General features: G+C 36.6%; 1 protein-coding gene across 16 annotated transcripts in view; it reads right to left on the bottom strand.

Annotated features, from left to right (window-relative positions):
- Positions 1–1,912: 1,912 nt before the first annotated feature.
- Positions 1,913–25,399, bottom strand: part of KIF20B (kinesin family member 20B) — an 81,208-nt gene continuing 57,721 nt past the window's right edge. For 4 of the 16 annotated variants that reach the window (XM_005671270.4, XM_005671274.4, XM_005671273.4 and 1 more), the window contains 11 exons: positions 23,318–23,443; positions 22,505–22,632; positions 19,687–19,842; positions 15,954–16,130; positions 13,938–14,048; positions 11,226–11,423; positions 9,836–9,904; positions 8,051–8,152; positions 7,212–7,362; positions 3,542–3,684; positions 1,913–2,162 (listed from right to left, as the gene is read on the bottom strand). In XM_005671270.4, coding sequence (XP_005671327.2) covers positions 2,085–2,162; positions 3,542–3,684; positions 7,212–7,362; positions 8,051–8,152; positions 9,836–9,904; positions 11,226–11,423; positions 13,938–14,048; positions 15,954–16,130; positions 19,687–19,842; positions 22,505–22,632; positions 23,318–23,443 — 1,439 coding nt within the window. In that variant the 3' untranslated portion in view covers positions 1,913–2,084. The remainder of the gene's footprint in view (positions 2,163–3,541; positions 3,685–7,211; positions 7,363–8,050; positions 8,153–9,835; positions 9,905–11,225; positions 11,424–13,937; positions 14,049–15,953; positions 16,131–19,686; positions 19,843–22,504; positions 22,633–23,317; positions 23,444–25,399) is intronic. The other 12 variants (XM_005671272.4, XM_021072620.2, XM_001928931.6 and 9 more) reach the window with 5 other exon arrangements.

Genomic DNA, 25,399 nt, shown 5'->3' with positions numbered 1-25,399 from the left:
CCCTTTACCATGAGACCCATTTTCCTGTTTCTTTCCATATGTGCTGTGATGTCACACATTATAAATGATGTGTTAAGTGTTGATTCTTGTTCCAATAGGCATTTTGATTACTATTTTTAACTTATGCAGACTTGCTTTTATGCTTTGTTAGTATAAATGTGTGGAAAGCCGAAGGTATTTCTCAAGCCCTTCCAATCCGGCAAACTCCATCTCCTTTGTGGCTCCTGTTCTACTTTGTGGTATGCAGAAACTTATCTACAATATGAGAGCTGAAAGAAGGCAGCAGTGTCACCTTGTTTAATATGAGCTTGGGAACATGTGTGTTGAGTGATTCAAATTCTTTGCCACTCTGGGAATGTCTGAGAATGACTACAAAAGTGCCTAGGTACTGTTTTTGGGGGTGACAATTTTAGCAAATAAGCAAATTGCAAATATGGAATCTGTAAATAATAAGGATCAATTATGTACATATTTTAGCATAATGAATCTATGTGGCATAATAAAAATATTTTCATGCTTAAAGAGATTCAGTTTTAAATTAATCATTTTGATGAAAACTTTCCTTAAACATGGTACAAGCATCTCCTAAACAAGACACCAAAGACAACTTTTATTCCTGACTCGGGGTCATGACTATAGTAAACAATGTTAAAATTCAATGAACACTTGAAGGTTTTAGGTGTATAAATGTGTGCTCTTAAAAAGTCTCAGCTGGCAACAATTATTGAGGGCTCTGCTTTGTTTTTGCTTCTTGTTTTTTTGTTAAACCAAAGCTTAACATATGTTACCCATGATATCTTGAGAAAGTAAACTTTATTGCTCTTAGTTTTCTCACCTGTAAAATGAAGAATATATATTTCTAAGGTCTCTTCAGGCCTAAAATCCTATCTTTCCTAGATATCAGTGTTATTTTTTTGGTCTCTAGATGTTATCTCCTCTCCCCTTCTTTCTGCTTCTTTTTTTTTTTTTTTTTTTTTTTTTTTTTGTCATTTGTCTTTTTAGGGCGACACCTGTGGCATATGGAGGTTCCCAGGCTAGGGGTCCAATTGGAGCTACAGCTGCCGGCCAGATCCAAGCCGAGTCTGTGACCTACACCACAGCTCATGGCAGGGGTGGTGTAGCGAGGCCAGGGATTGAACCCACAACCTCATGGTTCCTGGTCGGATTCATTTCTGCTGTGCCACGATAGGAACTCCTAACTTTCTGATTCTAGCATCTGTTCTAAAATATCAGAAAGCCAGAGTTACCATGGTAGGTAGCATAGTGGCAATGAATCCAACTAGTATCCATGAGGATGTGCCGATCCCTGCCTCCCTTCGTGGGTCAGGGTCCCACGTTGCTGTGGCTGTGGTGTAGGCCAGCGGCTACACTTTCAGTTCAACCCCTAGCCTGGGAACTTCCACATGGGCCCTTTTTTGGGTGTGGCCCTAAAAAAGCAAAAATAAAATATCAGAAAGCCAACTCTATTCAATTATTTAAAAATCCAAGACATTCTAATTAAAGACCTGAGATCTTTTCTAAATTATGTACAAATATCAGAAAGCCAACTCTATTCAATTATTTAAAAATCAAAGACATTCTAATTAAAGACCAGAAATCTTTTCTAAATTATGTACATAAAAATTTAGCAACTAGGAAACGTGTATACACTTACTCCCTGAATCTTAGCTATAAAACAGGTACGTAAATTCACCTGTATTGCCTAACAGACACACTAAAACAATTCCTAAAATACTGTTAAATATAAGTAAACCAAATTTCTGTCCTATAACATCTATGTATAGAAAAACAAACAAAAATAACAGCATCTTTCCTCAGATACTCACTGGTCCCATGTCTGGGATAATGGAAAAATACATACAGTTAGAAAAGAAGCTATTATTTAAAAGCCTTAGAAAAGTAGATAAGTAAATTTATTGCTGACAGTTTCTTTATTGAATTAAAATTATACTATTATAAAATAGCAATGTATATACAAAGGGATTTTACGTATCACAGTATATACAATTAACTTTAAAAAGTCAGGGATGCAAGTTACAATGATTATGAATATAAAATATATTAAACCATTCTCTGTAAGTGATTTATTTGGCTGTTTTAGTTCGAAGTCGTCGTTTCAGAATCTGATGATCACTTTCTTTCACTTTATGGTCCATCAAAATCTGAAATTAACAATTTCATAATTTTTATAAATGAAAATAAAACCAAAAGCTTACTTATACTTAATGTGTTCATTTTCTTAATCGTTGAAATAATAAATATATTACAGTATTGTCTTGTCCTTCTAGACTGCACGTATATATCTTCTACAAAAAATCATGCCTAAAGTAGATTTTATAAAAGATTCTTTAAACACTAATAATTCTGGAATTATAATAATCTACACTTTTTGTTGAATTCAGGGACATACTTAGCTTGAAATAATTACTAAAATATTTGGAGACAAGTGCCTCAAATCATTTTTAAGAAATGATCTTTTGGGAGTTCCCATCATGGCTCAGTGGTTAACGAACCTGACTGGCATCTACAAGGACGCAGGTTCAATCCCTGACCCCGCTCAGTGGGTTAAGGATCCAGTGTTGCCATGAGCTGTGGTGTCACAGATCGGATCTTGCGTTGCTGTGGCCCTGGCCTAGGCTGGCGGCTACAGCTCTGATTGGACCCCTAGCCTGGGAACCTCCATAGGCCTCGGGTGAGGCCCTAAAAAAGACAGAAAGACAAAAAAAAAAAAAAGAAATGATCTTTTGCAGTAACAAGTATACAACTTAGAGCATTATTTTGCAACCGAGAAATAATTTCAGTCATTATATATTTATCAGATAGATGGAAAAAAGTAACCAAGGGAATAGTACTTCCAAAAGCCTGTTCTAATAACAACCTTAATCCTTACTACTTGCTTCAAGTGTCTATCTTACATCTGATAGCTACCGTTGCAAAAGGTCTCTCCCCTGATTTTTCTTGGCCACTTCCTATTGAAGGCTTTTCCTTTAATTACTTTTCCATATTCACTTTCATCCACTGGCAAAAGCAACCATGATAGAAAATTAGAACTTTCCCTGTAATAGCACAGCCTGTTCTGAGTGAGGAGAATGAGTCATAGAGTTGGGGTGACAAACTAGTCTCTTCTTAAGAGAACCTAGAAGCCTTAGAGGAAAAGTGGGAGGAAATGACTATCTACTCTGTATTTCTCAGGCAGACTCAGGCCCAGATTTGTACAACTCTTGTAATAAAGATAAGAAAAAGAGACGTTAAAAACCAATAACCTATTAAACAGTGATAATTTTACTGATGGAATTAAAATTCCTCTGATGAGTTTACAAATGCAGATGCATATACAAATATACACACTAATGCAGCATTTTTATTCAATTATTATAAACTTACATATCTAAGTCCAAAAGTAACATTTAAACCATGTTTTAAAATATCTGATCTACAGAATTAAAAACTCAAACCACTTTAAGATTCAAATTATTATGAATACTTCACAATTAAAAAGAAAATGAACAATTTTACTTTTAGGACAACTGAAATAGCTTACCACCTGGCCAGATATATCAATAGGCGAAGAAATTTCACTTGTATACAATTTCCGTTTGGCTCGTTTTGGTCGAGACACAGTTTCTTTACTTACTTCTACATTTGAGAGCTTTGAAGAGCTCATTGTTTCAATTATCTTCTTTGCTATGAAAAAAATACATTAAATCCTGAAATAATTTTTTAATTCAGGTTTGAAATCCTAATGAGAACCATATTATAAAGCACTACAATTTATATAAATGCTTAAAGGATATGAACAAAAAACTCAGAAGGAAAAAAATTAATGCCTAATAAACTCATGAAATGATGATCAACAGCAAAAACAAAAAGACAAATAAATAAAATATTTCACTAATGTTCAACACAGAAAAGATTTAGTAAATTACAGTACAACCAATAAAACCCAGAAGTTTTTAATGACGTGGAAGAGGTTTATGCTACATTAAGGAAAGGAGCAGGATACACATATAGTGCACTTTGCAGCATTAACAATCAGGTGGCAGAGCTAGTTCAGTATTCACACGTAAATATGTCCACAATGAATATTAAGTGAAAGTAACTTGTTCATTGTGAGCCCTTTACTTCTAGTTTAATATATGCACATGTGTGCGAGCACACACATTAGAGTAAAAGATGGAAACCAAACTGTTGACTGCTTCTGGGAAGCAGAATAAGAATTTTTTAAGTTTTTACTTTGCATATTTTAAGAGACACATACTGATTTTAACTGAAAATTTACTTCCATTTGGAAAAACTCCTGGATGTAAAATGCATATACATATGGTATCAACCATATATATTTTTAAATATAGAAAACACATTTAAGGGAGTTCCCTTGTGGTGTGGTAGGTTAAGGACCCAGTGTTGTCATTCCAACAGTTTGGGCTCAATCCATGGCCCAGGAACTTATACGTGCCATGGAAGTGGCAAATAAAATAAAATAAAATAAAATAAACACATTTAAAGAAATATGCTGAATTGAGGGTCTATTTGTCAAGGGCTGAGCTGAGCCTCAGAGCTGAGCTGCCAGATGTTGGGGCAACTAATTAAAACAAGTCAAAATCAGAGTTTACAATCAAGTCTGTAACCACTTACTACAGTGGAGTAAGCAAGAGGCTAAACCTTATAAAGTGCCACTACCACCTCCCTTCCATACTCCCTCCCATGCAACGATGGACCAGGTGGACCAGGACAGAAGCTGGAGTCACCTCATTGCCAAGTGAGCACAAACAACTGTTTTATGGACTTGGGGCTGGACACCAGGGGGGACTGGCTAGAAGTGGAAAACAGAGTGGAGAAAAATGTCTTCAAGATTCTCTCCTCTTTCCCATCATAAGAAGGTCTTTGGCAGAGGTGCCTGAGGAAATTCTCTACCGAAGGCCCCCAATAAAGAGGATCCAAATGAAGGCATCCAGGCTAGGAATGCAGATATGTTGTGAGGATATGGCCAGCAGGAAAGCTAAGTCCCTAACTAACTCCCTTTGGAAACTGCATTTCATGTGGGGAGGGCAGCTCTCACCATGAGGCCTAATCAGTAAAACCTTTGTTTTTCTATGGTCAGCCTGAAACAAACCACATATAGGATTTGGGGCTGGAGGCTCCAGACTCCTCACTACTAATGTGCCAGCCACTATACTAAGCAGCTGAGAATATAAACCAGACATTTTGCACTTATAGAGCTGAAATAAAGACAGATATTTTGCACTTGTAGAGCTGAAAAAGATAATAAGAAAATACAAAATTACAGTTTAAATAATTCAATTTGCAATTTGAAAAGATCACTTTGGCTTCCATGTACTAAGTGGACAGGAGGAAGACAAAAGGGATAAACTGCAAGACCAGTGATACTGAGTAATGGATTAATAGTAATTGCCAGAGCAGCAGAATTTTAAGAACTAATCTCCATTTTCTTCTTTTTTCTCTGTACTTCCAAGTGATCAACAGACATGTACTATAGTTACAAAAACAGGGATACTTTATATTCCTAGAAATTAAGTTTTTTTAAACATCCACACCAGCTATATAGGTAGGGAAGCTGTCAAGGAGCTGAATTAACAAAATAAGGGACTCATTACCATGTGGGGTACTTCCCAGTCCTTAAAAAGGTATTTATTTTTAATATATAAGCAGTGGTCAGTATTTAAATAAAATACCTAAGAAGCTAAAATAACAATTCCCAACTCTCCAAATTTAGATACTTAACAATTTTCTGTTTGTCTCTCTGGATATTTTCTATGCTTATACAAACTATACCTTTCAATGAATGCATATATTTTTCAAAAAATATATCTAAATGGGTCTGGTAAGTCTGAAATTCCCAAACCATACACCAAGATATGCCATCGCAAATTCACAAGAGCACCCTGGAATATTTTATTTATTTATTTATGTCATTATTTTTTAATTTTTGTCTTTTTGCCATTTCTTGGGCCGCTCCCGCAGCATACGGAGGTTCCCAGGCTAGGGGTTGAATACAAGCTGTAGCCACCGTTCTACGCCAGAGCCACAGCAACGTGGGATCCGAGCCTCGTCTGCGACCTACACCACAGCTCATGGCAACGCTGGGTCCTTAACCCACTGAGCAAGGCCAGGGATCGAACCCACAACCTCATGGTTCCTAGTCGGATTCGTTAACCACTGAGCCACGACAGGAACTCCTGGAGTATTTTAAATCTTTGAGAAAAACACAGACTCAATAGCTCAGGGTAGTTCACACTTTCAAAAAGGGTATCATCACATTACTTTCCCTTTGATGATGACATATTTTGGCAACCTAGATTTTCAGAAGCTGAATTTTCAGTGGCTGTTTGGCCTTAAGTACTAAAGATAGGACTATAGGTGTTTCTTTGGGTGCATGAACACATTGATAAAAATTACTGAGACATTCAGGGCACTGTGAACCAAGAAAGTTTGGGAATCTCTGCGGTATGTTTTTAAAGAAACTATTTTTACACAATCAATTTGACTCAATTCAACTATCCTCTGCTTTTAGTCCTTTCCCCTACTCATTCTCCCAACCTCTAGATTCCAATTTAGAGAGACTATTAGCGGTGGAGACTACCAACTTAGTGGTAGACTCTACTGCTAACCCTCAGGTCATCTCACCAAAACTCACTCCTTTCTGCCCTCTTCCTCCCAATAATCTCTCCACATTCTACATGCCAGATGCATACTGCGATCTGGAATTGCCTGCACATTCCTTACATTCTCCTGGTACTATACTTGTGGCAACTAAACAATAGATATTTATAGAAATGTTTTTGATATATGTGATTAGGTAATGCTTATCCACATAGAAGAAAAAACCTCTAGAATATATGCCATAATATATACAGTGATTATCTCTAGGAGGTATAATCTTCCAACATTTCAAAATCCAGGTTAAATCCCATCTCCTCTATAAAATCTTCCCATGGCCCAAAACAAAATAGCTCTCTTCTTGCAATACTACTATAGAAGTTTGCTGGCATCTCTATAACTACATTAAATAGCCTACTCTGCCATGAGCTGTAAGACTTATCACCCTTTTATGCTTCCTTCCACAGTACCTAACACAGGACAATGTCTATTTGAAATATAATAGTCACTGTTACTGAGTTTAAACACCTACCAGATATTAGAAAACACCATATACCTAATATACAAAGCCATTTAATTACTACTCTACAAACCTTTTGATTGAAGAATAGTTGGAGAATGTTGTAAGAAGTCTCCAAATTTCTGTAGCGCTCCTTCTTTTTTCTTAGTGGGCACATTTATACTGATTGTGGATGCCTGACTCCGTAAGGAGTACGTTTTCTTAGATGATGGGCGAGTGGAAACCTAATAAACAAACGTTTTTTGTTATTATTGATGAGGAATGTCAGAAGGAAACAGTTACAGCCACAGTTGAATTAAAGAGGCCAGACACAGGTTATGAATTCTCAGGCAGAGAACTTGGGATCAAGAACACAAGGAGGAGTTCCCGTCGTGGGGCAGCAGAAACGAATCCAACTAGGAACCATGAGGTTGTAGGTTCGATACCTGGTCTCACTCAGTGGGTTAAGGATCCAGCGTTGCCATGAGCTGTATGCTGCAGAGGAGGCTTGGATCTGGTGTTGCTGTGGCTCTGGTGTAGGCTGGCAGCAACAGCTCCAATTGGACCCCTAGCCTGGGAACCTCCACATGCCGAGGGTGCAGCCCTAAAAAGGACAAAAGACAAACAAACAAACAAACAAAAAACCACACAAGAAGAGGAATGAAAGGGCCAGAGAATGGTAAAAGGAGTGTGACAGGTAGAGTGCTAAGTCAGAGGTGAGCACATTAGGAGGTACCTGCTACTTGCTAAATGCTAAAGGTTATATTGTAAGCTGAATCAGATGAATAGGAAACGGAAGATAAATGAGTTGTAGCTGAACAAAACTCAATTTCTGGATAATTACTAATTAAATCTGAAATCTTTATTTTGATCTTCTACTTTGTAAATATAAGTTATGAAAATGGTCAATTTTGGACAAATTAAAAGACAAACCTTTTGCTCTTTTTTGACAGAAGAATTTACATGCTCAGAAATAGGGGATTTCAAATTAGTTCTGGGTGTCGCATTCTTCTTATTTTCAAATTTCACAAAGTCCTAAAAATAATGAATTTCACACTGATTAATTTCTTGACAATATTTTCTTTCTCCCTCTAGACTCAGGGCGGGGGGGGGGGGGGGGGGATAAGAATGAAAACAAAAAAAACCAAAAAAGTGTTTCTTAACTGGGGGCAATTCTGACTCCAGAGGACATTGGCAAATGTCTGGAGATACTTTTGGTTGTCATTGCTGAGGATAAGGAGCAGGCTTCTCAGTAACTAGTAGGTAGAGGCCAGAAATACTGCTAAAAAACCTACAATATAACAGGATAGTAGTCTCTAACACAAAGAAATGTCTGGCCCCAAAATGTCCACTGCGCTGAAGTTAAGAAAGCCTGACCAATGGTGGTATTTTTTTCCCGACTTCACTGAGATACTATTGATACATAATATATGCAAGTTTAAGTGCACAGGATGATCATTTAAGATGTTTTTACTGTAAAATGACTGAAGTTATGAATTTTTCACACACATCATAATAAAATTATATTAGCTAAATAAAAAACAGTGGAAAGGATAACATCTTTTATTTAAATCCCAGTCTTTAAAATTTAGCACAATTTATCTACTCTTTCCCCAACTTCCACATCATGCTGTGCATTACCTCTAATTGATATTTAGCAACACTGAAAACAAAAACAATCAAAAATCTTCATCACAAGCACAGGCAAAATGTTAAAGAAACGTATTCATCTTCCCTACTAAATAGGCATGACATCATACTCTCTTCCCCACATATCCCTACTTAAGACAAAGTCTTCTGTAATATATTAACTGCACTGAACTTGTGCAAATCCTAGTTGTACTAAAGATTATAAGCATAAAAGGGGGAAAAAAAAGCAAGAAGAGAAGCATTGAGACCATGACTGAACCGTAAAGGTCAAATTACAAGGTTATAAGGATTATAAGCAGCAGCTTTCCTGAAAGGAGAAAGACAGATGGGAAACAGAGGGAAGCAAAGGAAAAAAGATTATAACTCTATCATACTTGTGTTCATAAAGAACTCTTTGGAGTTTTCAACAGATTAGAATACAGCATCATATAAATGATTTTCCTAAGGACTTTACAACACTCAGTTTATTACAGTAATAAAGAGCTAGCAAAATCAGTTAAAACTGTTAAGTTTCTACATGATTTATCTACAACAATCTGTTATCTATTCTGAAATGGGGAGTGTAAACCAACAGTAAAATGAACAAAATAATTGTATCTTAACCCTCTGAGTACACCAATTTTTCCTTTTCCCTTGAAAAAGATAAGTCAAGAAAAGGTCAACACAGGGTTAGTTAGATGATGATGAAATTAAACTACTTACTATATAGTTGATCCTTGAACAACACAAGTTTGAAATGTGTGAGTCCATTTATCCACTGATTTTTTTCAATACTAAATAAATACCACATAACTACATGATCTGCAACTGGCTAGATCCACAGATAGGGAGCCTCACATACAGAGGGCTGAATTTCATTTACACAAGATTGTCACTGCATAGTAGCTGGCACCTAGCCCTCATGCTGTTCAAGGGTCAAGTGTATCTTAATGGTATCTAAAATGTACTAAGTGTAAACTAAACACATTTAGAATAAAAGTTAATTAAGGCTCTCCAAAACAATCTCTAAAGGTGTTCTACATGTAGCAGGGAATATGCTAAATAATATTCATTCAGCAAATGTATTACCTGACAGAGAGCCTGAGGAGTATGGTTAATGCTATTTCTGCTCTTCCACCAGCTTGAAAATATACTATTCTTTAAAGGAGTGAAAAAAATAAGTTGGAGAAAAAGTTATTGTGCTAGAGATTTATAATTATAGTTTTAAACTTAAAATAATTTCTTTTAAAATAAATAATGCCACTTATTATGTATCTACCACATGTGAAGCAAAAGCAAAGCATTTAAAATGTATTAGATCTAATTCTTTATTCCCAAAAGGAGGAAAATGAGGATCTAAATTTATGTGACTTGCCAAACCTGCATGGCTAGGATATGACAGAAAGTTTGGTAACCCCACAATCAGAAAGCTGCAGTAGGAAGAAGCAAATCAGTTTTAGCTTGTCACTAAATAGTGACCCAGATTTTAATACTGGCTCACAGAAAAAGAATTTCTCTTCCAAAACCTTCTCTGACCATAGAGACAAAAGTTTTTCATTAAATGACAAAGATTATATCCATGCCAGTAAGCCATTTCAGTTTCTCTTATTTATTTCCCTCCCCTTCACGTTCCTCTCTTCTCTGTTTTGTTTTTTTTTTTTTTTTTTTTTTTTTTGCCACATCCTTGGCATATGGAAATTCCTGAGCCAGGGACGGACTCCAAGCCACAGCTGCAACAACACCAGATCCTTTTAATTCACTGCTCCAGGCCAGGGATTACATGCCTCCTCAGCAATCCGAGCTGCAGCAATCAGATTCTTAAGCCACTGTGCCACAGCAGGAACTTCTCTAAATTCTTTACCAACCTTCTCTTACATTAAAAGGAAAGTGATTAAGTCTGAATAGGACTGTTATCTTGAAATAGTTCTCTAATATGATTCACCATCATTTGGCCTATATCATAGCTTCACTGAAACAAGAAATAAATTATATATTTTTAAATCCATAAGCTTTTTGTGTGAGGACCACAATAATATTCTTTTTTTTTTTTTTTTTTTTTTTTATCTTTTTGCCATTTCTCGGGCCGGTCTCGTGGCATATGGAGGTTCCCAGGCTAGGGGTTGAATCGGACCTGTAGCCACCGGCCTACGCCAGAGCCACAGCAACGCGGGATCCGAGCTGCGTCTGCAACCTACACCACAGCTCACGGCAACGCCAGATCCTTAACCCACTGAGCAAGGGCAGGGACCAAACCCGCAACCTCATGGTTCCTAGTCGGATTCGTTAACCACTGCGCCACGATGGGAACTCCACACAATAATATTCTTAAAGTATATTAAATATACAATAAATCATGATTTTGGTCTCTAATAGCAGTGCATATGAACAGGAGGGCAATGTAACAGAGTTTATATATTACAACTAAGCTTAATAATAATAATGTTTGTTTGTTGAATCCACTTAATATTTGAGTATTTACCTCCTCCATCTCATTACTCTTCCTCTTCCGGGCCTTGGGAATCTTAACCGTCACGGGTGTGGTACAACCCGGGTGTTTCACGGCCATTTTGTTTGGCTGTAAAGGTGTAAACTGAATCTCTAACTCAGGCTTTGGAAATCGACTAGTTCGGTTATTTTCTGTTGACACTTCACAAGAGTCAAGGACTACAGATCCATCCTACAACAGAATTCAAAAGGAAAACAAACCTTATTTGCAGAACATGAATTTCTAAATTGCCAAAAATTCTCTCAGGAGCCTATTAAAGACAATGAGTTGGAAAAGATTAAGTTTGCTGGGTCAAATTCATCACAGCAAAGACAGAAAGACTGAGATATCTATCTTCTCCAGGTTTATACATGGTATGTTAAAACTGAGAGAAACTTTAGAGATCAGTATTTCCCAAACTTGCACCATCATAGGAATTAATCTAGACAAACTGTTTAAAAGATTACAAACCTACTAAATCAGAAATCTCAAAGGAGAGAAGCTAGGATTTTTAATGAGAACCTAGTTATGCTAAACTAACGTTTGATGCAAATTCTTTTTTTTTGTAATGACCATCATCTGTGGCATAAGGAAGTTCCTGGGCCAGGGATTGAATCTGAGCCACAGCTGTGGCCTGAGCCACAGTTATAGTAATGCCAGATCCTTTGACCCAGTACACCAGGCTGGGGATCAAACTCATACCTCCGCAGCAACCTGAGCCTCTGCAGTCAGATTCCTAACCCACTGCATCAGAGTGGAGCGCTGCAAATTCTTTACTACTCTTCTCATTGAGAGATGAAATCTCATTCCCCTTCCTTGAATATAAGCTGGCCTTAATGCCTTCCAAGTTCAATAGCATGGAGTGGAAGTAACATGACTCTTCTGAAACTTGACTGAAGAAGCCTTGTAGGAATGGCTTGTGTTATTTCCCCAGATTAAAAACACCCTTCCTCTTCTCATTCTCTACTTGGAAAACTCCTGTTCGCCTTCAGATCCCAGTATGATGTCATCTTCTCTAATCCATGTCCACAAAACCACTCTGGCAAAATTCATTCTTTCTTCCTCAGTCAGTGTTCCTTCTTAGTACTCTCTTCATGACACTTTGTCCGTAAGGTTAAACAAGGTAGGCATTAAACAGCTGTCTTACTAGATTTCTTACTCCTTGAGGATGGTGATTGTGACTTTATCCTCAATGCTTAGTAAGATCCCCAACAAAGAAATGTTCCAAATAAATGCAGGTTTCTTTAATTTTTGCTTTTTAGGGCAGTACCCATTGCATATGGAGGTTCCCAGGCTAGGGGTTGAATTGGAGCTACAGCTGCTGGCCTACACCACAGCCACAGCAACATCAGATCCAAGTTGCATCTGCAACCTACACCACAGCTCACAGAAACGCCAGATCCTTTAACCCACTGAGCAGGCCAAAGATTGAACCCGCAACCTCACAGTTTCTAGTTGGATTCGTTTCTGCTGTGCCACGAAGGGAACTCCATAAATGCGTTTTTAAAATAGGTATTTTTGAAAAGTGACACAGAATTTTTATCTATTTCATATGCAATCTGAGAAACTCTATGTTATCCAACAGAGTCACAGAACTCCATGCCCACCGCAATTAAGGAAATTCATTATGAGTTATTGGAATTTGGTGAGAGTTATTTTTATTTTTTTTATAAATTCATTTGTACCATTTTTTTGGATTCCACATATATGTGATTTAATACGATGTTCTTCTTTGTCTGACTTACTTCTCTTAGTACCTACTTAATTTTTTTGGCTGAACCCACAGCATGTTCCTGGGCCAGAGATCAAACCCACACCACAGCAGCAACCCAAGCCAGGGCAGTGACAATGCAAGATCCTTAACCAGTTGTGCAATAAGGGAGCTGGTTATTAAAAGGGTAAAATTTCAAAAAAAAAAAAAAAAAATACTATTTACTAGAATGCTTACTAAAGGGACCACTTATGAGAAAATAGTCAACACATATTTACCTTTTGTGGATTTTTTTTTTTTTTTGGTTTTTTAGGGCCACATTTGCAGCATGTGAAAGTTCCCAGGTTAGGGGTCAAATCTAAGCTGTAGCTGCCAGCCTGCGCCAGAGCCACAGCAACACCAGATCCCAGCTGCATCTGTGACCTACACCACAGCTAATGGCAACACCAGATCCTTAACCCACTGAGCAAGGCCAGGGAGCAAACCTACATCCTGATGGATCCTAGTCAAATTCGTTTCTGCTGCACCATGATGGGAACTCCAGGATTTCCTATTTCTGATGATCATTTTTTTTTTTTTTCTGGTTTGAGAGTTTAATATACCTTTGGGTTTACACAGTGCAACAGGGGTGGAGACAGGGTACAGAGGGCTCCTGGGCTGCTTCCCAGCAGAAGAGGGAGGTGTTGCTGGCTGCCACACCTGCCATGTGCTCCTGGTGTGGGTGATCAAATTTGCTTTATTAAAAAACCTGTTGTTTAAGATCAGTATCATTTTGAGAGGAGATTAATATCATTTGGGGATCAAAATTCCTCAAAAGAACTGCATCTCCCTTCAAAAACTTTTAGTTTTCCTTCCCAAAGCCAATAGCAAACACATGTAATTGTATAGCAAGGCATCTATAACAACCGATTAAATTGTACTTGCAAGTGTTATTTAATAATTAATGGTCACTGATAAAGAGGGATAAAAAGTGGACTGTGTTATCAAATACCCACCTCTACTTCATTCCGGGAAATTTCCAAACTTGTTGATTGAGGTTCAGTTTCAACCTGGCCAGGATCCACTGAACTCATAGGTCTGGGCTGGACATCCACGGTTTGTTTTTCCTAAAGTAGGGAAACATTAGAGCAATAAACCACTGTAACTGAAAATGCATTAAAATAGTTCACCTAAAGAATATAAAATCAAGATTTTGGTGGATTAAATAGTGGAAGTAATAAGACTTCGTCAATGACCAACTCTCCTTCCTCCTCTCTTTCATCCTCAGAGACTTAGGAAAGGCTGGGTAACTTCCAAGCCTCTTCTGAGTCTGATCTAAAGAGAAATTTGAAAGATTATTTTCAACTTTAAGGTCTTTTACACATATTCTCTCATGTTACTTTCTCTGCAATTCTGAGTTAGATTTGGCAAGAATCATCATTTCTACTTTTCAGATGAGGAAAGAGAGACGTAGAGATGTTAAATGACATAACCCTGGTCTGTACTGAGTTAGACTTTGAACCCCTAAAATCACTTTGATAACACAATTTTGAAAAATTAGAGGCGTCTTAGGAATGTAACTATATCATTAGAACAGAAACAACCATACTGATAACTAGACCTTCTCCTGCAGCACCCTCTTCATCCCACTTAATCAGTCATAGGGTATGTTCTATTTCTAAACCCTACTTGAGGGATCCAAAAAGAAATATCAGATTACATTCTTAAACTTATTAAATTCCAACATGGACCTTATCATTACCATCAAAATCAAAAGTCAAATGCATCTCTTATGTTACCTACCCATAACTGTCAAATGAAAAAAGATTCTACTGCATTCATAGTGGGGAAAGCAACTAGCATGTACTGACTTACACCATGATAAAAACCGTGCTAACTGGTCTACAAACTCGTTCAATTAATTCTCACAATTCTATTAAGAAGACATCACCATCTCTGTTCTAAAGTTCAGAAATGTTAAGTAATTTTCCCAAAGGTCCCCAAACCACACAGACAGCAGCTAATACCTAGTTTCTCTAACTTTCTATTCTGTACAATTTATACATGTTAATACATCTTTTTTGAGCAAATAATCTTTCTCTTACAATCATGAATTCTTTTGATATAAGAGACAGATACACACATTTATTTTCCAATAGTCTGAAGGCTTTACAACAAGATTTTAAAATCAGATCATTTACTCTGGAAAGACTATCTTCAGATGTACCCTGATTCAATTTACCTGGGAAATAGCTATCTGTGAAATGCAATACTCTCTTCATCCATGGTCCTGAGCCCCAAGGTAATATTACAAAAGTAACTCCTGAATGATTCATATCTCACCACTATTCTCAAAAACAATTTATCTTTATCATAAATTTAGAATGGACTCAAGTATTTAAATATCACCAAGAGTTCAGGCTGAGTCACATTTCCACATATTAAAGCCAGAGACTAAATCACCAGTAGTTTATTTTCTAATTACTCTACCTGAGAGATAACGACCAAGATATTGGAGAAAGTACTATTTCTCAATTAGTCATTGATGAGTCAACTATCATAACTCTGAAAAACTCAAAATTCATGCCAAACATCCAAATAATCTTTTCAAACTATGACTTCCCACTGATCTACTTACATTTTTATTAAGAATAATCAAAGAATTTTAAAATTGTTCTATATTTTAAAAGGCAAAGAAAGAACAAGATTCTACTGACTGGAGTTCCCGTCGTGGCTCAGTGGTTAAAGAATCTGACTAGGAACCACGAGGTTGCAGGTTCGATCCCTGGCCTCGCTCAGTGGGTTAAGAATCCGGCGTTGCCTTGAGCTGTGGTGTATAGGTCGCAGACTCGGCTTGGATCTGGTGTTGCTGTGGCTCTGGCGTAGACCAGCAGCTACAGCTCCAATTGGACCCTTAGCCTGGGAACCTCCATATACTGTGGGAGCGGCCCTAGAAAAGGCAAAAAGACCAAAATAAATTAATAAATAAAGTGAGAAGAATCTTAAAAAAAAAAAAAAAAGATTCTACTGACTGTTTTAGAAGCCTCTGATGTGATGTTTTTTAGTTGCTCAATTTCATTATCTTTCTGTGCGTTACTGGAGATCAGTGTTTTCAGCTGTATTTCTAAAGCTGCAACCAGTTGATCCCGTTCTTCTCGCCACTGTTGGAGGCTACCATCTTTCTTGGCCAGCTGTTCTTTAAGTATTTCCTAAACAGAATACAAAGAAAATGTTAAAGTAAACCTTTGCACATTTTGAATCTAATAATTTTTTGAAATTATTATAAATAACACAATAATAAGACCATGAAGAAGATAATAAATTACGTAGTCAAGAGAAAATATTTACTCATAAAACAAAATACATAATGTCTTTACATATCTTAAATGTCCACATACTGAATTTATCCTACCCCATAGCTCACTTAAAAAAAAAAAGAAAAAAAAAAGCTTATTGGGCATTTCTTTCAATAAACGATCACAGCTTTTAAACTAATTCTAACATTTCCCTCAATATTTGCAAAATTAGATGGTAAAGTTATAATAAGACAAAACCAATACCAACAAACAACAGGGAAATCAAAATTAAAAATACCATTTTCACTGGATTCAAATATCATGAAATAGTGGTAAATTAAAGAAAATATATGCAAGACCTAAACATGATAAACTACAAAACATTGCTGAAAGAAGTTAAAGAATACTTGGAGTTCCTGTTGGGGCATAGCAGAAATGAATCCAACTAGGAACCATGAGGTTGTGGGTTTGATCCCTGGCCTCGCTCAGTGGGTTATGGATCCAACGTTGCTGTGAGCTGTGGTGTAGGTTGCAGACGCAGCTCAGATCTGGCACTGCTGTGGCTGTGGTGTAGGCCAGCAGCTGTGGCTCCAATTTGACCCCTAGCATGGGAATCTCCATATGCAGCACAGGTGTAGACCTAAAAAGTAAAAAAAAAAAAAAAAAGAAGTTAAAGAACACTTAAGTAAACAGAATCTGCGTTCAAGGACCAAAAAAGACTCAGTACTGTTAAAATGTCAATTCTTCCAAATAGATCTACAGAATCAAAGCAACTTCAGTCAAAATCCAGGTAGACTTGGGTGGGCCTATAGAAATGGAAAAGCTGACTCTAAAGAGACTATGAAAATGCAAATGATATATAACAGTCAAAATCATTTTGAAAATGAAGAACAAAGTAGGAGCAATCACACTATGGCATTACAAGCCTACTACAATAATAATCAAGACATTGTGGGGAGCTCCCTGATGGTCTAGTGGGTTAAGGATCTGGCGTTGTCATTGCTGTGGTGCAGGTTTGATGCCAGGCCTTGGAACTTCTGCATGCCACAGGTGCAGTCAAAAATAAAATAAAAAAGGTTGTTCTTAAGCTTTACTAAAAGGAAAAAACAAAACAAAACAAAAAAACACAGCATGATATTGGTGTGAGGATACACAGGAATCAGAGAACAGAGGACAGGGTCCACAAATGTATGGTCAATTGACACCCCATAAAAATGCCAAAGAAATCCAGTGGAGGAAAGGACAGCCTTTTCAACAAAGGGTGATGGAATAACTGAATACCCAAACAAAAAAAAAAAGAAAAAAATTTTAATCATAATCACATACCATAAAAAAAGTTAATCCTTGAACAACTGATTTATGATAAAAGTTACAGAGCAGTGGAAAATAATTTTTCAGTTAGTACTACTAGGTCAAATAGGAATCTACATTTACTATAATAACAACAGCCTTTACCCCTATCTCACTCCAACACAAAAACCAATTCTAGGAGGTAAGTATGAAAGGTAAAATCCAAAACATTTCAGGAAATAATGTAAGAGAACATCTTCACAAAGATTCATAACGAAAAAGATGGGGAAAATGAATTCAAATAACTCTAAGAACTTCTGTTTTAAAAAGATAAGTAAAAAGGTAAACCAGAGATTGAAAGAAAGTAATTGTAACACACTCCTAATCAGAAAGTATAAGGAACTCCTATAAATCAACAAAAAAAGACAGTCTAATACAGAATAAATAAGCAAGGGGACTTTCATAGGCAGAGTCAATAAACAAAAGATCCAACAATACTAGTTTGAGTATAAATGGGTACAACTATACTGAAAATCAGTCTGGCATTCTACTAGAGTTCCACATGTTTACCCTATCAACTAGCAATTCCATTCTTGACTATATATGCAACAGAAATGTATGCTCATGTGTACTAAGAGAAATATATAAAAATGTTTACAGGAGGAGTTCTCGTTGTGGTTCAGTGGGTTATGAACATGACTAGTATCCATGAAGACTCGAGTTTGATCCCTGGCCTCACTCAGTGAGTTAAGGATCTGGCACTGCCATGAGTTGTGGTGTAGGTTGCATACGCAGCTCAGATCTGGTGGTGGTGTTGCTGTGGTGCAGGCCTGCAGCTGCAGCTCCGATTAGAGCCCTAGCCTGGGAACTTCCGTATGCTGCAGGTACAGCCCCAAAAAAGACAAATTAGAAAAAAAATGTTTATAGAAGAACTTACTCATGACAGCCCAAAACAGGAAACAATCCATATATCTTCAACTTTAAATTGAATAGCCTGGGGTATACTTATACAACGAAATATTCAGCAATGAAAATAGACTAACTCCAGCTACATTAAACAGTGTGGATGATTCTCAGAAACGTAATACTGAGTGAAATAAGCCAGGAACAAAAAATTCAAAAATAAGCAAAATTAAAGTTTAACAGTAAAAGAATAGTTATTACTATTGAGAAGAGGGGGCTTCTGGGATGCCGATATTGTTCTATTTCTTAAAAGTGGGTGGTACTAAAGTGGGCACTGGCGCTACAATAATTCATTGAGTTACATGTTTGTTTTGTTTACTTATTGTGTTATGTATGTAACAATTTTAAAAGCTAAAAAAAGTAAATAATTTATTTCTTAAATATGGCAGACACATATCCAAGATAAGATTGTAAAGAAATACATGGGAGAAAAGAGAAAGCTAGCTTTTTCTAGGATTAAAAACTCAAAGAAGGGCGTTCCCATTGTGGCACAGTGGAAACGAATCCAATTAGGAACCATGAGGTTGTGGGTTTGATCCCTGGCCTCGCTCAGTGGGTTGGTTAAGGATCCAACGTTGCCGTGAGTTGTGGTGTAGGTCCCAGACGTAGCTTGGATCTGGTGTTGCTATGGTGTAGGCCGGCAGCTACAGCTCGATTCGACCCCTAGCCTGGGAACCTCCATATGCATGGGTGCGGCCCTAAAAAGCAAAAAACAAAATAAAACTCAATGGAGGTTTACTTATGACATTGCTTCCAGAGGTATACCACTGATTAGGAAAAGAGGGCCCAATCCTGGTTTGGAGCGGAAGTGACTATGATAGCCAACAGCTGTGATTCCACTTCTTGCCTCTTAATGTTCAGGAAGGTTGGATGGGCTATGGGACAGACAGATCCTGACAAAATCAGCTTATGGGTAGGAACAACATTGCGGCAGTCAAGAAGAGACTTAAGTTCTGAATCTAGATAGAGTAATTAGTTATTTTTCCAACTTGCAAAATGGACTGAAAAGTTAAAATAAGAACATAAATGGAACTTCAAGATTGGGATAGAAAAATCATCTTACAGACAAAATGCTTTAAAAAAAAAAAAAAAAAAAAAAAAAGGAATTCAGGCAACCATGTAGACACTATAAGAACCTAAGCCTCCTAGGAAAATATTTAATAAGCCAAAGAAAGCAGGCAAACTACAAAAGCTAAAGTATAAAACTGTTACTAACCATTTCATTTTGTTGCTTCAAACAATGCTCTCTGTCTTCAGCATATTTTTTCATCTCTTTGTTTCGTAGATCTTCGGCTTCTTTTGCTTGAGTGATAAGCATCATTTTTTCTTCTAACCATTTTTTTCTATCAGCTTTATATTTCTGTTCAGATTCCTAAATGTATAAATAGGACAAGTAACCACCACATACTTAAAAAGCAGTTAATAAATTTGTACTTATAACATTTTCATAAATGTATCATTTTTCATTTCACCTCCTCAAAAACTTAAAAATAAGAGGTTTTTTTTCTTTTTCTTTTCTTTTTACAGCTGCACCTGGGGCATATTGAAATTCCCAGGGCTAGGGGTCGAATCAGAGCTGTACTTAAGCAGCCTACACCACAGCTGTGCCAGACCTGAGTCACATATGGGACCTATACCACCGCTTGTGGCAACACCAGATCTTGATTGAACCCGCATCCTCACAGACACTATATTGGGTTCTTAACCCACTGAGCTGCAATGGGAACTCTGAATTTTTCTTTAAATAATGACAAGATTAGAATTTGTTTCAGATTATAAAAAGAACACTGCTGGTTTGCCTTCCTAGACAGAATTTCGTTTATAAACTTTATTTTGATGTAAGGTCCATTTCACAATTTCCTTCATCAGTGAGCTTAAGAAGAAATAATTTAAATTTCTGAGGAAGTTCCTGTTGTGGATCAGTGGTGAAACCTGACTAGTAACCATGAGGACGCAGGTTCAATCCCTGGCCCAGCTTAGTGGGTAAAGGATCTGGCACTGCTATGAGCTGTGGTGTCGGCTGCAGACACAGCTCGCATCTGGCATGTTGCTGTGGCTGTGGCACAGGCCGGCAGCTGCAGCTCCAATTTGACCCCTGGCCTGGAAATTTCCATATGCTGTGGATGTGGCCCTTAAAAATTTTTTTTCTGAAAGAGTTACAGAGAACCAAGTCTTCTTAAATGCCAGATTATACATATGTTTGATTTATGGTGATTATTTCTAATTGTTTGGTTCCAAAAACAAAATTTTCCTGGGTATATAGGACTTCAAATAAAGAATTTATGCAACAGGACAAATATTTATTAGTTTTAAGGAATGCAGGTAACAGCTGGAGAGAAAATACACTTGGTAAATTTCCAAAAAAAAAAAAAAAAAAAGCTGCCATAGAGCCTTTGGGTTCAAAAACACATAGTTTATATGTAGAAGTAAAACTTCATTTGAAACAAAAACAATAACATCACATTAACAACTATGTATTTAAAAATCCCACTGTTTGGAGTGTCTGTCGTGGTGCAGTGGTTAACAAATCTGCCTAAGAACCATGAGGTTGCGGGTTCGATCACCGCTCTTGCTCAGTAACAATCCGGCATTGCCGTGAGCTGTGGTGTAGGTCGCAGACGCGGCTCGGATCCCGCGTTGCTGTGGCTATGGCATAGGCCAGTGGCTATAGCTCCGATTAGACCCCCAGCCTGGGAATCTCCATATGCCATGGGAGCAGCCCTAGAAAAGACAAAAAGACACATAAAAAAAAAAAAAAAAAAATCCCACTGTTTAAAAAGCTTCTAAAGCCACTGTACTGGATAAATTATAGCAAGTCCATTCCAGGATTACACAGTTTATTATCTAAGATATGTGATCATAACATTTTAGACCAATGTAAAATATATCAGTATCCTTAAAATGAACAGTCTCAATGTAGTTAATGTATTTTTTTCATAATTAACGGAGTATTTACTTTGTTCCAGCTGCTTTGGGGTTTTGACAAGGGAAAGGATAAATTCTAAAGTATATAATTAACAGTTAGAAAAGAGAGAGTAGTATTTGTTCAGTATCTGATTATATACAGCCTGAATTTAAGAAAATAATTTAGATGCAATCTTTTCAAAATCATTACTATATTTTCTTCAATTTCGAAACTGCAGTTATGAATGCAACTTCTTTTAAAATGTGCAAAATTGTATGTACTACCTGCTAAATCTCATTAAAAAAACATTTCCCCCATATGTTGTATTCTACACACAGTATATGAAAGCTGAACATGGAAAAAAAAATTAACACAAAACAGAATATCTTCTATGTAGTTGTATGGTTTCAAATGTATTCCAGTGTTCAGATATACAGTTCTATTCTTTTCCTACTTGATAATTAAATTTACAATAATCAAAATAATTTTCCTAATAGTCATCTTCTCCATAGCAGTATTTCATGAGTTTGAAGTTCAGGAATAGAAAAATAGGTAAAAGACATAAAAAGTGATGACTAGGGGAGTTGCCGTCGTGGCGCAGTGGTTAACGAATCCGACTAGGAACCATGAGGTTGCGGGTTCGGTCCCTGCCCTTGCTCAGTGGGTTAACGATCCGGCGTTGCCGTGAGCTGTGGTGTAGGTTGCAGACTCGGCTCAGATCCCGCGTTGCTGTGGCTCTGGCGTAGGCCCGTGGCTACAGCTCCGACTAGACCCCTAGCCTGGGAACCTCCATATGCCGCGGGAGCGGCCCAAGAAATAGCAACAACAATAAGACAAAAAAAGACAAAAAAAAAAAAAAAAAAAAAAAAAAGTGATGACTAGGAATTAAATACGTAAAATTTAAAATTGAAGACCCAATTACTGCATTTTATTGGGATTTAGTAATTTTCATCTTGGGAATTTCTTCATGTCATTTCAGTGAGTTCTGAAAAATTTTATCTACGTACTCATTTCCCAGATGTTACTTCACCCATATGTAAATTAATTATAAAATACTTGCTCAATTCTTCTCTTTTGAGAAATATAACAAATATATAGATACACATACACACACATATAAAATTCATACCTGTAACTCATCTTGAAGCTTACTAAGCTTTATATTAAGTATATCTGTGTTATCCTCAAGTTCTTTATTTGACCTTTCATTGCTTTTGGTTTCCAGATCTTTGCATTTTTCCTTCCATTTTTCCAATTCTGATTTAAAAACATAAAATTATTTTTAAAAGCACATATAAAAGTTATACCATGTAGAGATATGTGTGGTATGGGATACAGACAAGAAACAGTAGAGCCCAGAAGCAGAAGTACATTTACCAAGATAGAACTGAGATTATTCTAAGAGCTTACCAAATTCTTAGAGAATACTACAGCAATTTCTCAATAACCCACTCAATAGTGTTGAGTATACAGTATAAATGCATGCCAATATGTAAGAAACTTCATGTTCTCAAAAATTAAAAAAAAAAATAAAATAAAAACCACTGATGGTATTCTGCAGTCAAAGATTCTATCCCAGAGCTCTATCCTCAACTGAGGGTATTCTGAGGTATAGAATCAGAGTATTTATTGAAATAAACATATAAGATGAAACCAATCACTGTACAGAGGTGAAACACAACTGAAAGTTTATTCTTAACATCTGGAGAACACTGTAAGCTATCATACAGTTATCATGAAACTTTATGCCTTCTTTATTTACATATAATTTAACGCAGAACAATCCATCACAGTGACAAGTGATGGAATATTCCAAAAACATACCAAATACATTTTCATTATAAATTATATAAATATTAAAGCACTTTTAAAAGGAAAGAAATCTTGGAAAATAAAGAAAATGGAAGAGTACGCTTCGAGATACTTAAGCAACTTGTTTTACCTGTTGCCAGTCTTTCAGCTTCCTCTAATTTAGCCTCAAGCACTTGATCTTGTTCTACCTGAGTTTGTTCTTGTTCTTCTAGAGTCATTCGCATGTCTTCAATTATTTTCTCTTTAACACTGAGATCTAAGAATTTGGAAAGAACATTTTAGAAATTACTAACATCTTCATGTAGATACGCAAATTTCCTTGAGTTTCTTCTAAAATTAAAATACACTTTTACTGGACTTCTCTTGTGATACAGTGAGTTAAGGATCCAGAGTTATCACTGCAGTAGCTTGTTTCATTGCTGTGGCGTAGGTTTGATCCCCGGCCCAGGAACTTCCACACACTGCAGGCATGGACAAAAACATTATACACTTTCATTAACTATAATAGAATATGAGTTCCACATAGAAACTCTGCCTTGTTCACTGCTATACTTTCAATTCCTAGCACAGTAATGGCATATACAAAGGATCAAATCACTGATGCATAGATGGATGCTTGGGTGACTGCAAAAACAAGTGAATTGAAAAGAACTCTTCAGATAAAATTAAGAACTCTCCAATTTAATTAAACTGTTAATAAAAATAATAAAACTATTACTTTACTGTTCTTCACTTTATTGCGTTCTGCATATATTGTGTTTTTTACAAACTGAACATCTGTGGCAACCCTCAACAAGCAAGTCTATCAGCATCGTTTTCCCAACAGCACTGTACACTATTAAAAATATAAACTAGTATAATGACTTTGGGGAGCAGTTTAGCAATATTCATCAAAATTTTAAATACATCATTTGTGCCAACAAGTATACTGCTAGAAACTTCTTGTAAAAATATATTTACATGTGTACACAAAGATTTTTGTATTAAATATATATAGGGTAATGTTTACAACAACTAAAAAATAATGTTTGAAATAACCAAAAAATGTCTTTTCATCAAAAGAGGTCATATCACTGCAGAGTAGTTATGAGATACGCTGAGTATTAGTTTTCTTAGATATGATATTGCATTACACAAGACAATGTTTTTATCATACAAATTTTGTGAGAAAGCACTTAAGCATAAAGTACCATTGATGCCTGTAAAATTCCTTTTAAGTGGTTCAGTATAATGTATACATATGAAAGAGAGAAATAAATGCAAATATAAAAAATTTTAAATTCAAAATTTTTAAATAAAAATAAAATATTAAAAATGCAAAATATTTAAAAATACTGAATCTAACAAAAGGTATTTAGGTGTTCTTAATGTTATCTTTTGAATCCAAATTTCAATTAAAATTTGAGAGAAACAATGAAGCTGTAATAACTCAGAGCAGTTGAAATTATACATTAAGTCCTTCTATTGTACTTTGAAATTATATTTTATTTATGATCATTATTATGTCTTTGAGGAAATGAGGGACTCCATACCTTGTAATAGTATTCTCCTCTGTGAATATCAGAATTAGTTTTATCTCTTCTAATAAATTTTGTCACATTATTTAATGCTTTTTTTCAAGAGAATAAAATTTTCTTCTCTTGTTTAAAAAAAAGGTCATATTAAATATACAGTGACCTGAAAGTATCAAAAAAATGGGATACTGGGAGTTCCCGTCGTGGCTCAGGGGTTAACGAATCTGACTAGGAACCATGAGGTTGCGGGTTTGAGCCCTGCCCTTGCTCAGTGGGTTAAGGATCCGGCATTGCCATGAGCTGTGGTGGAGAATGCAGATGTGGCTTGGATCCCGCGTTGCTGTGGCCCTGGGGTAGGCCAGTGGCTATGGCTCCTATTCGACCCTTAGCCTGGGAACCTCCATATGCCATGGGAGCGGCCCAAGAAATGGCAAAAAAAAAGACCAAAAAAAAAACCACAAAAAACAAAAAAATGGGATACTATGTAGGCTTTAAAAAGAAAGAGGTTAGGGAGTTCCCCTCATGGCTCAGCAGTAATAAACCCAACTAATATCCACGAGGACATGGGTTCAATCCCTGGCCTCACTCAGTGAGTTAAGGACCCAGCACTGCTGTGAGCTGTGCCTGTGGCCAGCAGCTGCAGTTTGGATTCAAAGTTCCTAACTGGGTAGCTTCCACATGCTGCAGGTGTGGCTCTA

The sequence above is a fragment of the Sus scrofa genome, chromosome 14 (genome assembly GCF_054392235.1).
Source record: "Sus scrofa isolate SSC_HxYL_T2T_F1_AM1 chromosome 14, Sscrofa_HxYL_maternal_Yorkshire_Landrace_v2.0, whole genome shotgun sequence".
NCBI classification, from domain to species: domain Eukaryota; kingdom Metazoa; phylum Chordata; class Mammalia; order Artiodactyla; family Suidae; genus Sus; species Sus scrofa.
This window is presented reverse-complemented; position numbering and strand designations above follow the sequence as displayed.